Source organism: Stomoxys calcitrans, chromosome 3 (assembly GCF_963082655.1).
Source record: "Stomoxys calcitrans chromosome 3, idStoCalc2.1, whole genome shotgun sequence".
Classification (NCBI taxonomy): Eukaryota; Metazoa; Arthropoda; class Insecta; order Diptera; family Muscidae; genus Stomoxys; species Stomoxys calcitrans.
The window spans coordinates 40,971,812-40,989,029 of NC_081554.1; the positions used below are offsets into that span (position 1 = coordinate 40,971,812).

A 17,218-nucleotide genomic window follows, 5' to 3' on the forward strand; every position below is an offset into this window, starting at 1 on the left:
CCAGTTCCCTAAAATTCCTAAGCAACGTCCTATGTATATAGTCATTTTTTGTGTCACTTGGTAGCGTTTCATTTAACATCTTAATATTAACTTCTATTTGGTTTCTAGCAACTTCTAGTTCTGTTATATTAATTATGTGTAATACTTTCATATTATACTCAATAAGCCGCACTTCATCCACTTTGATTGGTAAATAACCATTGTTGTTGTCCAAATCGATTATTTCGATATTCTCCGCATGAATTCCATATATCAAAATTATTAGTACCAACAAAGTTGTCATTGTGATCTAATAGAATATAAGATCAAGGAAGACCAATTTAGACAATTATAATAATTATTTGTTATTTAGATATATATATATATATATATATGTATAAAATTAATGCAGTAATCTTTAAAATTCGATTTTATGCTCCTGTATTGTTGCTACTAATTATTTCGTTTAACAGCATTACCCCTTCTAGTGGTTTGTTGCACTGGGAATCTTACGTTCTGTGCGTTTTGGAATTTCTTTTTCTTTTTAACATGTGTTTTATAATAAATTTGTTTTGAATTTTGGTCTTTTAAATGAGAGTCGTCAATTTTCCTTCCTTCTATTTTCCTGAATTTCTGATAATTTTTGCCTCCTCTAGTCTCTTTGATATAATTGATGCCGTCTTCTAGAATTTTTTCTCCTATCCTTGATTCATTCAGTTTATTAATTACTTGTTCCTTTTTCTTTAGCATCCTATCATATATATCCGGGTATTGAGATTCATTAATCTTCCCTTGAATAAAATCAATTGGTTTTATATTTGTTGTACTATGTATAGTATGGTTGTAGAAACCATTTATTTGAATCATCTGTTCTTCTATAGAAATGTCAATTTTGCTTTGCTTGAGAATTCTTAAATGTTCATTGATAGTATTATGTAGCCTTTCAATATCGCTATTGCTATTATGATTTAAACTTGATGTAAAGTTAATTTCAATATTCTTTTCTTTTAAGAACTCCATCATTCCATGTGATTTCATTCCGAGTTCGTTATCTGTTACAATTTTTTCAATATTTCCATAAGAGCTTAAATATCTTAAGATGCATTTCCTAAATTCGGGGTCTGATCTATTGGTAACACGAGTTATAAGTGCTACTTTACTAAATTTGTCTATCATGGTAACAAATATACTTTTATTTATGGAATAAAATACATCCATATGGATAATTTCATGTGGTCTTCTAGGGGTTTCAGATATTTTATAAGGAACTAGATCTGGATTCCTTTCGTATTTTGACAGCATACAAACTTCACAATTGTTTATAAATTCCGATACTTTCTTATACAAATATGGGTAATAATATTTATCTTTAATTTCTTTGTAGTTTTCATTGCATCCTCTATGGTTATTTTTCAAATGTTCATTAGAGATTATCTCTTCTAAATACTCCTCGTCGAGGATATCAATTAATTTCTTGAGACATCTGACAATTTTTAGATTACTATAATCTTTAAATAAGATTGATTTTAATTTATTAAATATGTCATCATCTACAAATAGTGCGTTTGTTTTTTCGTGATCAAAATGATTTTCTATAATTGTTTTCAGGAAATCATCGTCAAATTCCTTTGCCTTTATTACTTTTCTTTTGTGGTTATGTATGACTGAGTTTCTAATTGATACAGCGCCTGATATTATTTTTTGAAATATAACTTGATTGTCATAAATATTTATTGGTTTTTGCAATTCCTTAATTGAATTTAGATTTTCATTATTGTTAAAATTTTGATTTGATGATATGGTATTATTAATTTCAATTCTACTAAGACAGTCTGCCACCTTATTTAGGTGTCCTTCTTTATAGTTTATTTCATAATCATACTCTCCTATTTGAAGTCTCCACCGCATTAATTTCGAATTTGGCTCTTTTAAGTTATTTAACCATATTAGTGGTTTGTGGTCAGTAAAAAGTTTAATTTTCCTGCCATAGACATATGGCCTAAATTGTTTTAAACACCATACAATTCCAAGACATTCTTTCTCAATGGTGGAATAGTTTATTTCGTGTTCATTCAAAGTTCGAGATACGTATGCAATCGGTTTATCGTTCTGCGATAGAACTCCTCCAATAGCAACATTGCTCGCATCCGTAGTAATTTCAAAAGGTAAACTGAAGTCGGGATAAACTAATATTGGAGCATGAACCAACTTTTCCTTCAAAATGTTAAATGCATCGATGTAATTTATATCTTTTATATCTAAAATCGAGTCCTTTTTCAAGTATTTAGTCATGGGTTTAGTAATGTGTGCATAATTTTTTATGAATCTTCTATAATAGCCCGTCATTCCCAAGAATCTTTTTATTTCCTTTTCAGTTCTAGGAATTTGTAATTTTCTTATAACTTCAATTTTAGCTTGGTTCGGGGACACGCCTTCTTCATTTACTGTATGACCCAAAAATTCGACTTCTTTCCTGAAAAATTCACATTTATCTAATTGAATTTTGAGCCTTGCATTTCTTAATTTGTTAAGCACTGATTTCAAATTTTTTACATGTTCTTCTAGTCCATTGGAAAATACAATAATATCATCCATATAAACCATACACTCCCTTTTCGAAACATTTTCCCTTAAAATATTATCTACCAATCGTTGAAAAGTGCTCGGTGCATTTTTCAACCCGAATGGCATTCTATTAAATTCATAATGGCCGTTATCTACTGAAAATGCAGTTTTTTGTCTGTCCTTTTCATGGACTTCGATTTGGTGAAAACCGCTTTTGAGGTCAAGAATAGAAAAATAATTCGATTTTCCTAACTTGTCTAATATATCTGTTATATTTGGAATCGGATAATTATCCTCAATGGTTTTATCATTTAATTTTCGATAGTCAATGACTAATCTAAATTTCTTCATGCCCGATGCATCTGATTTCTTTGGTACAACCCAAACAGGACTGTTGTATGGACTACTGCTCGGTGCAATAATTCCATTACTTAACATTTCCAAAATCTGTTTTTGGATTTCATCTTTGTATATATAAGGGTACCGATAAATTTTACTTCTTATTGGTATTTCATCAGTGGTATCTATAGTATGCTTAATTTCGTGGGTAAAAGTCAATTTTCCATTATCAGAAAGTAAAACCTTAAAATCCCTAATTAGTTTCTCCAATTCTAATCTCTCCTTAGAATTAAGGTGTTCGGTTCTAATTTTCTTTAGAACTGAATCAACATCTATAATTTCGCTATTGATTTTTCCACTAATATCATTAATATTATGAATTTCCGAAATTTCTTCATACGTCAAAATCACTCCTGTATCTAAAACAATAGGTTTATTTGATTTATTATTAATCTTTACACACACTTCTCCATTTTCACATTTATAAAGACCTTCATTGAGAATTATTCCATTACCCTGCATAATATTATTAATTAATACGTCTCCATTTTCTAAAGGAAGACATATTTTACAATCTTGCTCTCCCGGTGGAATAGTTATCTTTACTTTCGTCGTTATTTTCTCAGAAAGTAATGGCAGTTTTGAACCATTTAGAAGTAAATACATCCCTTCGTAATTTATAATCGCTTTATTTTTCAATAAAATGTCGTTGCCTATTAATCCTTCAAAATTATTATTAAAATTGTAAACATAAAATTCAAACATTTGATTTGGCAAATTAAATTCCCTGAAAGCCTTCACCACGGCTTTATGTGTAACTATATGTGAATTTTTTAAAGCTAACATTTCCTTTGGTCCTTTTAATTGTACTATTTTACTTTGATGAAAAACATTTGGATTCACTAAGGAGTTTGTGGCTCCTGTATCAATCAAAAATTTGCACTTGTTAATTACTATGTAGGTGAGTTCATTGGAGCTGTCTGACAAAAATTTCCAATATCCATTGGTGTTGGTCTATCACTATCATTTATTGGCTGATTAGTTGAATCACTGCTAACGGTGTTATTTTGAAACGGGTTGTTTCGATTATTACTATCATTCTGTCTCGGAATATAATTTTGATATTGATCCTGATATCTGGTATAATTTTGATTCTGATGTTGATTTTGTCTGTGTCTTTGATTTTGATATTTATAGTTTTGATTTTTATTAAAGTTCGTATTTTGATTCACGCTTTTATTTCTATTGTCATGAGTAGAATTTGTTTCGTTTTTATTTGGAATTGGATTAGGATTATAGAAAGCATAATTCGTATCGTAAAGTATTTTCATCGCATTCTCGATATTATTTGGATTTCTACAAATTATAATGGAACGCATTGGTTCAATTAATTTGTTTTTAAATACGTCCAATGCTACCCTTTTATTAGCTGCAATGAGAGCATTGTAGCCCGCTTCGTTTTGATGTAATGATCGAGTTTTCATGTTAAGTCTTCTGAGATAAGTTATTATCTCGTCATAAAAATTCTTTGCATTAGTTTTAAATTTAACTGATCTTAATTTATCATATAACTGTTCATCTGTTAATCTATCGCCAAAGTTGTTAATAAGGGTTTCTTTTAGCTCTGTCCATCTTGTAAGGTGATTGTTTATTTCGGAAATGTCCTTAGCCGGTCCACTTAGTTTTGACTTAATTATGTCTAAAAATATTCCCTTCGACAAGTCATCATAGGTTTCTAAAATTTGCGTAATTCTGTCAACTAAGTCAATAAAGGTGTAGAGTTCGCTAAAACTACCGTTATAAACCGGTAATTTTGATAAATACTTTATAGGGTCAACCGTGACTGCGTTAAGTGCCATTTTACTATTATTTAAATTTTTTTGTCTAAATTAAAACTTTTTTTCTTTGCTGATTTTTTTTTATCAGAAACAATTTTTTTTTAGCGTAAAATTTTCACAATTTTTTTTTTCACAATTTCTTAATATTCACTATTATTTTCTTATTAGTTACCATAAATTAGAGCTATCAGAAACAATTTTTTTTTTAGCGTAAATTTTTCACAATTTTTTTTTTCACAATTTCTTAATATTCAATATTATTTTCTTATTAGTTACCATAAATTAAAGCTGGTATGTTTCTCCCTCTTTCTTCCTTTATCCGTCGTATGGTTTTTCCTGCTGCCCGGACAAAACCTTTTCCTGGATTCCGAAAGTAAATCCTTTTCGAGGATTTATGTTTTCATCCTTTTTCTTCCTTTATCCGTCGTATGGTTTTTCCTGTTGCCCGGACAAAACCTTTTCCTGGATTCCGAAAGTAAATCCTTTTCGAGGATTTATGTTTTCATCCTTTTCCTGGATGGTGTTGAGTCGTGGATACCTTGTAGGATCCTACCGACTGCGCCAGTTTTAGATACAAACTTCTCTTGTGTAAGTTTCAAGTCTATCTGAATCTTTATTTCAAATTTTCCTTAACGCTAGCTTAATAAATAAATGTTTACAATTAGCTGATGAATTCTTCATAGTATATGTTTTCATTATGGCTCGCTATGGGTGGTCAAATGATATTTGCATTGATCTCTGTTTCTCTGTGGCTGGTTGGGGTAAATGGATTTTGTATATACAAAATCCATTTGCGACAATTTCGTTGATCATGGATTTTTGCTAATGCTGCAAAAATCCATAGTCATAATGAATTAAAATTCTGCGGACAGCGTGGGTGGCCCTGTAACTTCTAGCCCAGCCATATGCAGGAACCTTATGGCTCTTCTGCATAGCTTAGAAGTATTATAACATCGTCTGCGTAGCAGATGGGCTCAAATCCATCCTCAGTCAGCATCCGTAATAGGTCATTTATGGTGGTCACCCATAGGAGTGGCCACTTTCTCCCTTATATTTATGCCATGGGACACACAATTTATCCACCTGTTTCTTAGCATATGGTTTATCCAGTCTCTAAGGACCGGGTCTACCCGTATTATTGAGGAAACGTGGTGCGTTAAATAGGCCCACCTTCGTCTTCCTCGCGAACAGGCATATTTTTCAGTCATCTCTGGGTAAACATTAAGAACTTTGGGTCTAGCCCAGCCATATGCAGGAACCTTTCGGCTCTTCTGCATAGCTTAGAAGTATTATAACATCGTCTGCGTAGCAGATGGGCTCAAATCCATCCTCAGTCAGCATCCGTAATAGGTCATTTATGGTGGTCACCCATAGAAGTGGCCACTTTCTCCCTTATATTTATGCCATGGGACACACAATTTATCTACCTGTTCCTTAGCATGTGGTTTATCCAGTCTCTAAGGATCGGGTCCACCCGGTACTAGTCTAAGGATTGGATCAGTGTGCCGCTCCGCACATTGTTGAAAGTCTCCTCGATGTCAATGCATACCGCCAGTGTGTACGTTTTAGCATCGAAGGATTCTTCGAGACTGCCCTGCACAACCTCGTGCAGGGCAGTCTCCTCCGACCTTCCCTTGACATAGGCATGCTGTGTGTATTTGCTCTTTTGTATTTGGTCCAAGTCGGAACATATTGCGATGTAGATGCTATGGGTCATAAGGTATGCATTTTCCCCGGATTTTGACGAAAGGTAGTTTATATGTATACCCTAGGTGATGGGTATCCAAAGTTCGCCCGGCTGAACTTAACGCCTTTTTACTTGTTTTTGTTTAATTATATGACTGTTACAATTCGTTAACGACATACATGTATGTATTAGGAACTACCCTATTGTTGCTGCTATTGTAACGGTATTTACTTCATTCAAACCAACAGTCCAGAACAGAACGCAAACCACAAATAACCAAAGGCGAAGCCGAGAGTAATATTGACAGACTATACTCCCGGTGAGAGAACTGAACAGACTAAGCTCTCCCGATAAGCACATTTAAGTTAGCCAAGTATAAAACCCTTTGACCAACTTCATACTCACAACAGTTGGATTTCTTTGTTCGAAAAGTGTCGTCGTTTTCGGTTTATTTTTTTAATTTTGTACACGGGAAATTTTTTTCTTAAGCAGAGTAGTGGTTTATTGGCAATATTTAATTGATAAAGTAAACAACTGATAAAATGCATTCCATCAAGGGAACAACAACATATGGACGCCTTTTAATTGGCATCAGCATTGCAACTTTACTATTGACATTGGCAACCGCTGAGGGTATGTAACATTAGATCCACATGGCCAAAAACTAATTTTTGCCGAATTTCTGAATATTTCATCCAGATCCAATAAAGTGCTTTCAATGCTCCTCAAAGGATTCGAACGATTGTCTGGATTTTACAAAACTCCAAGCGAAAGTTTGTAGCAATACTGCGGCCACTAAATGTTTTACCAAGAACGGTAAGTATGACTAATTCGCTTCAATTTCGTTTGATTGAAGCTTTTTTTTGTTTTTTGCATTAATAATAAGTGAAAAGTCGATAATACTACGAGTGCAGTGGTTGGCCAGCAAAAAGAATTCTTATCAATCACCTTTAAACATTCATATCGGCCTACCTACAAAACCTATCTATCAGCCAATGTTTGTTTTCGTATCGCTCAGTATTGTTTGCGGCACAAAGATAAGTTGTGAAATTTATACAATCCAATATTGGCCACTTTGTAATCCAACTTGTGTAGCACTGAAGCTTTTAATGCCAATGAATTCAATAAATAGGCCATAGCTTGCAACTAGGATAAGGTGGGAAATTCCACATGCAAAGGGCAACTTATTGCATTAATTGGTAGCAATTATGGGCATAGAAAAGTAAAACCAAATAAGTATGGCTAGAGCGAAGTTTGTATACCCATCATCACTGATATGTGGTCCTCTTATTGTCAAAATCAGGTGAAAAATGCATCGTTTAAAGAGAGATTTTTTAAGAGCTATAGGAAAGAAAATGCATAAAATCTTTATTTGGATCAATAGTACGGTCCTTATAATTTAACTAGCATCCCGGTGGTCCACTTCGCTACCCCCGTTTTTCATACCCCCTTATAAGTGTAGGACTTCTATAAAACATAGATAGTCACTCAGTTCATAGGGTTATGAAGTTTTGCAATAATCTTATATATAACAAGTAAGAGCGTGCAAAGTTCGGCCGGACCGAATCTTATATACCCTCCCTCCACCATGGATCGCCTTTGTCGAGTTCTATGCGCGGTATCTCTTTTTAGGCAAACAAAGAATATTGAAGTCAAAGTCCGATTCGAACCATAAATGAATGCTGAACATTGTAGAAGTCATTGTGTAAAATTTCAGTTCATTCGCATAAGAATTGTGCCTTGTAGGGGCTCAAGAAGCAAAATCGGGAGATAGGTTTATAGGGAAGCTGTATCCAGCTATTGATCGATTCAGACCGTATTAAACACGTACGTTGAAGGTCATGAGAGAAGCCGCTGTACAAAATTTCTGCCAAATCGGATGAGAATTGCGCCCTCTAGAGGCTCAAGACGTCAAGATCTCAGATCGATTTATATGGCAGCTATATTAGGTTATGTACTGATTTGCGCCATACTTAGCACAGTTATTGAAAGTCATTGCAAAACATCTCATGCGAAATTTCAGCCAAATCGGATGAGAATTGCGCTCTCCAGCAGCTCAAGATGTCAAGATCCAAGATCGGTTTATATGGCAGCTATACCAGATTATGAACCGATTCAAATCATACTTAACACAGTTGTTGAAAGTGATACAAAAACACCACGTGCAAAATTTCAGTCAAATCGGACGAGAATTGTGCCCTCAAGAGGCTCAAGAAGCCAAGACCCAAGATCGGTTTATATGGCAGCTAGATCAGGTTATAGACTGATTTGAACCATACTTAGCGAAGTTTTTGGAAGTGATACCAAAACACCACGTGCACAATTTAAGTCAAATCGGACGAGAATTGTGCCCTCTAGAGGCTCAAGAAGTCAAGACCCAAGGTCGGTTTATATGGCAGCTATATCAAAACATGGACCGATTTGACCCATTTACAATACCAACCGACCTACACTAATAAGAAGTATTTGTGCAAAATTTCAAGCGGCTAGCTTTACTCCTTCGAAAGTTAGCGTGCTTTCGACAGACAGACGGACGGACATGGCTAGATCGACTTAAAATGACATGACGATCAAGAATATTTCGAGGTGTTACAAACAGGTTATAGACTGATTCAGACCGTACTTGGCACAGTTGTTGGAAGTCGTTACAAAACACTACATGCAAATTGATCAAAAATTGCGGCTTCCAGGGGCTCAAGAAGTGAAATCGGGAGATAGGTTTATATGGGTGCTGTATCAAGTTATAGATCGATTCGGACCGTACTTGGCATGAATGTTGGCAGTCGTAACGGAACACCGCATGCAAAATTTCATCCAAATTGGACAAAAATAGCGGCTTGTAGGGACTCAAGAAGTCAAATCGGGAGATCGGTTTATATGGGAGCTATATTCAAATCTTAACCGATATGCCACATTTGCAATCTTCAATGGCCTACATCAATATTAAGTATGTGTGCAAAGTTTCAAGCGGCTAACGCGTTCGACCGCTATAGCGATTTTGACGGACGGACGGAAATGACTACATCGACTTAGAATGTCGAGACGAACAAGAATGGGGTCGTATATATCAATATTTCGGGGTGTTACAAAGATAATGACTAGATAAGTATACCCCCATCCAATGGTGATGGGTATAAAAATGGATTGCTTCCAATTTCGAGAAAATTTTCTGCTGGATATTGCTGTGCTCCTGAAATGTCCCCTACATTTATATTAACGTTACATTTTCCCTTTTTCAGATGCTGGTACTATAACAAGAGACTGTATGGGAGATGGGGATTGTACTGGTGAAAATTGCAAAACTTGCGATGGCACCACCACCGATGCATGCAACAATCATAATATCTGCAAGAAATGTTCTACTGATGATGCCCTATGCTCCCAAAGCCAAGTCACCGATATCAAATATAATTCCATATGTGATTCATCTACAACGGAGTGTTTTGCCCAAGTGAAGGACAAGAAGGTAGAAAGACGTTGTGCCGCTGCTCAGGATACATGTGATGCAACATCAACCACATGCAAAAAATCAGCTGCAGCATTGAGTAATCAGGGCTTTTTCCCAGCAAAGCGTATACAGTGCTATCAATGCTCCGGTTCGGAATGCTCTGACCCTTCAACCGCGACCATACTAGCTAAACCATGCGCCAATTATGTGGACAATGATCAGTGCTATATGACTGCGGAGAGTGCTGCTGCTGTTGTGCGAGGCTGTAAATCGGATGATGGTACCAAATGTTCCGATGATGCTGCTGATAAAAGCAACTGCTTCACCTGCTCTGCTGATAGTTGCAACAATTCTGCCTATGAGAAAATTCAAAAACTGAAATGTATTCAATGTGAGGGAGACGATTGCTATAAGGAACAACAGGCCAGCGATGCTAAGGATTGTAAAGAGAAAATTCTATATAACGCCGAAGAGTCATGCATTACTACATTCACCAAAGATGGTATCTACAGGGGATGTTTTGTTTGTTTGTTTTGTTGTTGTTTATTATTTCTATCAATATTTCATTTTTTTTTTTTTTTTTTCTTATATATACAAAAATACATTTTTTTGAGTTTCTATCTATAAGATATTTCAGCAAATGAGCATGTATGTTATTTATGAAAGCAACTTAAAAGTACATAATATATTAGGAAAAAGATAGTAAAAAACCTAAATTTAATATCACAATATTTAAGTTTAAAGAAGTTTTACAAACGGTTACTAATTTTAACTATACTACTTGTATAGTAGAAAAATAGAACCCGCTAAACCAAACTTCTCAGATGACTGTAGGTTGACCTTCTACATTTGTCATTAAATGTCAGTGTCATATCATTTATAAAGGTTTCAATCAGTTTTTGTTTGGACTTACGATGCAATTCTGCTGTGGGATATCGTCGAGGAAGATTGTAAATAATCTTGAGGTTCTTATTCTGAATAATTTGGATCTTCCTCCTGTGAGTCATCGCACAGTCATTCCATATCTGGCACCCATAAGTAAGTATAGGTCTTATACACATCCTGTAAAGCATCAATTTGTTCCTAATGTCTAACTTGGACTTCCTATTCAGTAATGGAAACAGTGCACGCCCACATCTCACAGCACTAACACATACACTGTCTATATGCTGCCTAAAAGTCAATTTCTCATCAAGGGTAATTCCAAGATATTTTATCGTCTTTGAAAAAGGTATTTCCCTTCCATTTGCCATCAGCTTACGCGTAGGTTGTCTCTTGGGAGATTTATTAAAAGGGAATAGTATCGCCTGTGACTTCTGCTCATTTATTTTTATCTTCCATTTTGAAAAATATTTAGATGCCGAATTTAGTGCCCTTTGCATTCTACCTACTATCGCATTCGATACTTTCCCTTGACAAATAAACGCACTGTCGTCAGCGTAGAAGGCGATGTCGCTTTCTCTGGAAGGCCTAATGTCTGAGGTATAAAGCGAGTATAAAAGGGGAGACAGAACAGAACCCTGGGGAACTCCAGCAGGAATGGTTTTTATCGACGATTGTTGACCTTCAACATCTACAGTGAAGCCTCTTTCGGTAAGGAAATCATTTACCAATTTAATCAAATATAATGGAAATTTCATTTTATTAAGCTTATATAGTAAACCTTTGTGCCAAATTGAATCAAAGGCTTTTTCGATGTCGATAAAAAGAATTCCTGTCGAATGTCGTCTTTGCTTGTTCTGACGTATCATTTTCACAACTCTTTTAACCTGATGAGTTGTGGAATGTTGTGCTCTGAAACCATACTGGCAGTCATGGATTAGGTCATTTTCTTCCACAAAACTCTGAAGTCTGTGAAATATAATTCTCTCAAAAACTTTGCCTATCGAGCTCAAAAGGCTGATGGGGCGGTAGCTGGTAGGTGATTTGGGGTCTTTGCCCTTTTTATGAATCGAAATGACCTTTGCTATTTTGAAGGGTCTTGGAAAAACCGAAAATTTAATACAAAAGTTAAAAACTTTTACTAAGAACCTTACAGCCGAATCTGGCAATTGTTTCAATAATAAATTACTAACCTGATCAATTCCCGGTGACTTACCATTCCTCAGACGACCTATCAGAAATGCTACCTCTTCCTGATTCGTAAAGGATGTCATATCGTCGTTCGGGGTCGAGTCCTCCTGTATCGCCTTTGTCGTCAATTCCACTTTTCCTTCCATTGTACTCATCATACCCACCGTTGTCCGATGAGCATTTACGAAATGCTCAGCGAGAATTTCAGCTTTCTCATGATTACAACAAATCATCTTGTCGTTATAAACCAAATCTCCTATTCCCCTATTTTGGCCCTTAATACGCCTTGTAACCTTCCAAAAGTTCCTACTGCCAATCCTCAAGGTAGATAAAAAGTTACCCCATTGAATGTTTCTACTTCTATTCATGCCAATTGCAATCATCTTATTAATTTCCCGGACCACAGCCTGGTACGTAGTTCTTAAACTCTGATCCGTACTCCTCTGAGCCATTCTTCTGAATTTGTTCCTGGTCGAAATCATAAGCTTACATTCAGCTGTCATCCTAGCACTGTCTGTGGCTCTGGGACCATGAGGCACTGACTTACTGCAGGCCTCACCCAGCAAATCCACAAAACCCTCAATCGTCTTGTCAACGTCACGAAGTGATAATTCACAATTAAAAACATCAGAATTGCAAAGTTCTAAATCCAACAATGACTTGAAACGTTGCCAATTGGCCATTCTAAAATCTGGGTATAATTTTATGGCTTCGTTGAATTTCTCGTTAACCGTAAATGTTACAGGTACATGATCGGAATTTAATTTGTGCGGATGCGTTTCCAGGTCGGTAAAAACTAAAGAGGAATTTGATAGTAGAAGATCAATTGTTGACGGTCGTCTGATGGTTTGATTTTGGGGAAATCTTGTATGACTAGGTGGGAAATATATATAGTAGTTTGATTTATTTTGATGGTCAAATAACACTTTTCCGGCCACATCGCTATCAGCGCAATTCCAGCTGGTGTGGTGGGCATTAAAATCCCCAGCAATAAAGAATTCAACATTTGCAGACGTCATAATTTCGAGATCACTTTGGAAGTCAGAAGTGTAACGCGGGCAATATGCTGCAACAAATTTAACTTTTGCTTTACAGAAATCTACTGAGATACATTTGTTTTCTATGATTTTCGTTGGAAACGAATTTTCAACCTTGTGTTTGATTGTATTTCTAACTGCTATGGCTACGCCGCCTCCGTGGGTAGTCCTATCAGCTCGGTGTATAACATATCCAGGGATTACAAATTTATGTATAGTTTTCAGAAAAGTTTCATTTAAAAGAATGATGTCAATCGAGTAGTCTGTGATAAACTGATGTAGTTCTTGTGATTGCGAATATGTTGTAATGCCTTGACAATTCCAATGCATTATTTTGAGGCGTTCTGAAGTATTTTTATATAGCATACTTCAGCATTGACATTATAACGTTGAGCTGCTCGATTTTGGTTCTACAATTGCGTAGATCTGAAACCGATTTTGTGAAAATCTGGAACAGTTCATCTATACTGAAAAGTTCATTATGTTGAGCGTGTGGAGGTTGAGTTACATTGGCGTAGCTTGTGCTGGGATTATTATTTAAAGGTTCATGTTGGATAAAGCTTGAGTCATTTTCTTGGGGCATCGGATTTGGTTGACGACTAAATGCTCTAGATTTGTTAAGCATTTTTTCACGAATCAGCATATACTCTTTACGGCACGGGCATCTTGGGTCATCGGCTCGATGGCCGTTGTTTTTTAAGTTTCTTTTTATGCAATTGAAGCATTTGTAAACAGCGGGACTACCTTGAGTTGTTTTATTTACTTGGCAGTTTGCAAGGTCATGCTCTCCTCCGCATGCTATACATATACTCTTACGGTAGCAATTTCTTGCGCCGTGGCCATACATAGCGCATTTATTGCATTGTGTTGGTCCCTTATTTCCCTTATGGGGCTTTCTCCAGTGCACAACGATACTGCACAAACGTCTAATTTTTAAGACTTGCGATTTTGTGTTTTGAGAGCGGTCAAAATCTAAAGCATATAAAGCATCATCAGCTGATGAACGAGAAGTTGTAATTTCTTTTATGTTTACAACATTAACATTGTATGAATTTTTGAGCTCCTCTTTTATTTCATCTACTGGAATGCGGGGTAGACCATAAAGAACTAGCTTGAATAATTTGGTGTCCTTATATTCATGAGTAAAAAATGTGAATTTCTTTTCCACTAGTTTATTCTTAGCAAGTTCATAAAGAGCTAGTGAAGGTGATACAATTTTCGTGCCTACGGACATTCTTTTAAATTCATGCGATGTTCCGATTAGTTGGTACACTGTTTGAAAAGTATGCACTGGATCAACTACGATTGGAGGAACAACAATTTTATATTCCCGCACTTCTCCCTCTTCTGACTCACTATACGTGTCATCATCATCGAATGTTTGTAAAATGTTAAACATGTTTTCATTTCTTTTATGTTTTTCTTTTGGGGCTCTGCCCATCATATGCTTCCTTTTCAACGATTGCATTGAAGACACTTGTTTTTGTTATTGTAACTTTAGTCTGGATTTACTAACAATTTGTTGTATTGTTGATACTGTTATATGAATGGGTTGTTTTTGGTTCGTCACGATCAATTATGTGGAAGGGAATCCAACGCACAGCGATAGAAACAGACGTCTGATTGCGATCAAAGACAGCATGAGACTGATCTACAGGGGATGTTTGCATGACAATCCCACTCTGGCCGAGGAGTGTAATAAAGATGGCACTTCATGCAAGAAATGTAACTCTGGCGATGGCTGCAACAAAGAGGCAGAGGAAAATACCTTCACATGCATTGTCTGTCGCAGTGATATTGATAAGAAATGCTGGAACGAAGCTGATTCTACGGGACAAAAATGCCGCACAGGTGAAAGTTCAGCCCAAGAAGGATGTTTCCATGGAATTTGGAGTAAGTATCTAAACTTATTAATCGATTAGGTAAGGTCGGTGTGGCATTCCATTCAACAGGCTACCTTAGACAATATAACTCAGTGGTGATACCACAGTTGTGACAGACTAAATCGTCAAACCCAAAACTTCCGATGTGGAAAACAGTTTTAAGTACATCGTAATACCCGAAAGGTACAGACTAAAGCCATTGGTGCAAATCGAATCCATCCGACCGCAATGGTAATGCAAATTTACCCATAAGCATTTCATTAAGGAACAGTGACAAACTTCTCTCATATCAACAATAATAAGGAGCCTCCTTTTTATAGCCGAGTCCGAACGGCGTGCCGCAGTGCGATACCTCTTTGGGAGTACATGGCATATATATGTATCTATTATATAAAAATGAAATTGTTGCGCTTTGTTTTGTTTGTCTGTTCCGTATAGACTCAAAAAGGGCCAATTCGATTTGCACAGATGTTAGAGTTTGGGCCCCCGGTGAATATAGGGTACTACATTTTTTGATATCCGAAGGGGGGCGGACCCTCCCCCATGCCCCAATTTTCAAAAACGCTAGATCTCGGAGATGCGTTCACTGATTTAAGCGAAATTTTGTATGCCACCTTTTGGTACCCCAAAAACTCGAAATTGGTAAAAATGTGTGCGGTCAAATAACCTGGGGGGACGCCCCATCCCAAAACCCACCCGAACGGACATGTGTAGCGATTTTGACAACATGGGTATCAAATGAAAGGTATTTAAGAGTAGAGTACGAATTTGGTGTACAAATTTCACTCTTAATTTTCGGGGGGGTCCCTCACCCCCAAAAAAGCCCCAAGAGGACACTTTCACCGCTTTGGGCAATATGGGTATCAAATGAGAGATATTTAAGAGTAAAGTACGAACTTGGCATTAAAATGTTACCCTAAGCGTCGGAGAGCTCCCTACCCCCAAATGCACTACCCAACAGGACACTTTAACCGGTTTGAGCAATATGGGTATCAAATGATAAATATTTTAAAGTTGAATATAAATCTTACACAAAAATTAATTTTATGGTGTCTGAGGGCCCTCCCCACCACCCAGCAGGACAAATTTACCGATTAGGATAATATGAATATCGGCTACCGGGGGCTAAATCTGCCTTTATTTAGATGTAGCCGTTATAAAGTTCGAACTGCTGGTTTAGGACAAATCGAGGTAGCCTATGAAAGCTTCATTTATTGTCACATTTCGCTCTAATTTGAAACAGTGAGTTGAGTGAGAGTCATCCAGTTAGAATACTATCCAGATCGAACCATACTTAGATGTAACCACCATATAGACCGTTCTTCCAATTTAGGGTCTTAATCCCATAAAACGGCAGATTTATTGTCCAATTTCGCTGAAACTGCGAATTGTGTAAGAGTTCTCGCCAACTGAATCGAATATGATGCAGATCAGCCCATACTTGGATATAACTATGGATATGGTAGTGGAATTGTAATAAAATGGGAATGATGATGATATCCATGGTGGTGGGTATTTAACGTTCGGCGCAACCAAACTTAATACGTTTTTACTTACTTCTTTTTTCTTCATATTGAGGTAGTTATAAGACAGGAAAAAAGTTGTGTTTAGAACAATAACATACTCTGATACAATAAATATCCAACACATTTAACCAAATATTTCTAATAGTATAATTGTTCTTGATCATTATCCATAGTCTTAAGTTCTTCTCAAATTTTAAGACAATTTTCCTCTTCTAAAACTATTTTCCAGATGATGTTGCCATTCGTGGATGTGTAATCGATGCGGATGAGAAAACCAAAGCTACCTGCCTGGATGCCAATAATCATCAGTGCCGAGTCTGCTATGCTAAAAATTGCAATAAGGATAAGTCATCGTCGGCACCTCAAAGTGTTACCATTTTCACTGGCCTCTTAGTAATGATGATATCGGCCATTTGGTATTTGAATTAAATTCTATAAAACGTTTCTTTGTTAATACACGTAATAATAAGTTTTTGTAAACATTTCCTACAATATGTTGGAAAACATATTGTCTATTAAATAGATGAAGATATTTTTCTTCAACTTCATTAAAATTGCAAAGAACATCGGATTTTACAGATTTATTTGTTAGTTAATGATGGGAGACAATAAATACTGGAAAAAGGTATCGCTATGTACTTTCGATATAAATGGGAATTGGTAATTGTTGTAAATCAACAAAAAAACGGGGCGATCCGAAATTTGCCAAATGTACGCCTATTAGGTTAGATTAGGTTTACATTGCAGCCTGCAATGAGACTCACTTGGGCATTTTCCAAGGAAGCAGAAGAAAAATGCAGATCTTCTTAAAAAGCCCATAAAATAGCGAGTGTTAGCATCCGC

At 36.1% G+C, this 17,218-nt stretch overlaps 3 protein-coding genes across 3 annotated transcripts; 2 read left to right on the forward strand and 1 right to left on the reverse strand.

Moving 5' to 3' along the window:
* Positions 1-6,844: 6,844 nt before the first annotated feature.
* LOC131996279 (protein psiQ-like) lies at positions 6,845-10,574 on the forward strand. The gene is made up of 3 exons (XM_059365820.1): positions 6,845-7,041; positions 7,108-7,224; positions 9,648-10,574. Exons 1-3 carry the CDS (start codon positions 6,951-6,953, stop codon positions 10,481-10,483), a joined length of 1,044 nt encoding a protein of 347 aa, XP_059221803.1. The 5' UTR covers positions 6,845-6,950; the 3' UTR covers positions 10,484-10,574.
* Positions 10,575-11,246: 672 nt separating this feature from the next.
* On the reverse strand, positions 11,247-12,948 carry LOC131996021 (uncharacterized). Its single transcript, XM_059365436.1, has 2 exons — positions 11,932-12,948; positions 11,247-11,333 (listed from the first exon to the last, which is right to left on the reverse strand). The coding sequence occupies exons 1-2, from the start codon at positions 12,946-12,948 to the stop codon at positions 11,247-11,249; spliced, it is 1,104 nt and encodes a 367-aa protein (XP_059221419.1).
* A 1,565-nt stretch (positions 12,949-14,513) lies between these two features.
* Positions 14,514-16,819, forward strand: LOC131996280 (uncharacterized). The gene is made up of 2 exons (XM_059365821.1): positions 14,514-14,859; positions 16,605-16,819. Exons 1-2 carry the CDS (start codon positions 14,514-14,516, stop codon positions 16,802-16,804), a joined length of 546 nt encoding a protein of 181 aa, XP_059221804.1. The 3' UTR covers positions 16,805-16,819.
* The last annotated feature ends 399 nt before the right edge of the window (positions 16,820-17,218 follow it).

Excerpts from the sequence above, each read along its gene's own strand:
- LOC131996279 (XM_059365820.1), top strand. The coding sequence starts at position 6,951 with ATGCATTCCATCAAGGGAACAACAACATATGGACGCCTTTTAATTGGC. Across the intron at positions 7,042-7,107 it reads GACATTGGCAACCGCTGAGG|ATCCAATAAAGTGCTTTCAA; the intron begins GTATGTAACATT and ends TATTTCATCCAG. Across the intron at positions 7,225-9,647 it reads TAAATGTTTTACCAAGAACG|ATGCTGGTACTATAACAAGA; the intron begins GTAAGTATGACT and ends TCCCTTTTTCAG.
- LOC131996021 (XM_059365436.1), bottom strand. The coding sequence starts at position 12,948 with ATGACGTCTGCAAATGTTGAATTCTTTATTGCTGGGGATTTTAATGCC. Across the intron at positions 11,334-11,931 it reads AGTCACCGGGAATTGATCAG|ACATTAGGCCTTCCAGAGAA; the intron begins GTTAGTAATTTA and ends TTTATACCTCAG.
- LOC131996280 (XM_059365821.1), top strand. The coding sequence starts at position 14,514 with ATGGGTTGTTTTTGGTTCGTCACGATCAATTATGTGGAAGGGAATCCA. Across the intron at positions 14,860-16,604 it reads ATGTTTCCATGGAATTTGGA|ATGATGTTGCCATTCGTGGA; the intron begins GTAAGTATCTAA and ends ACTATTTTCCAG.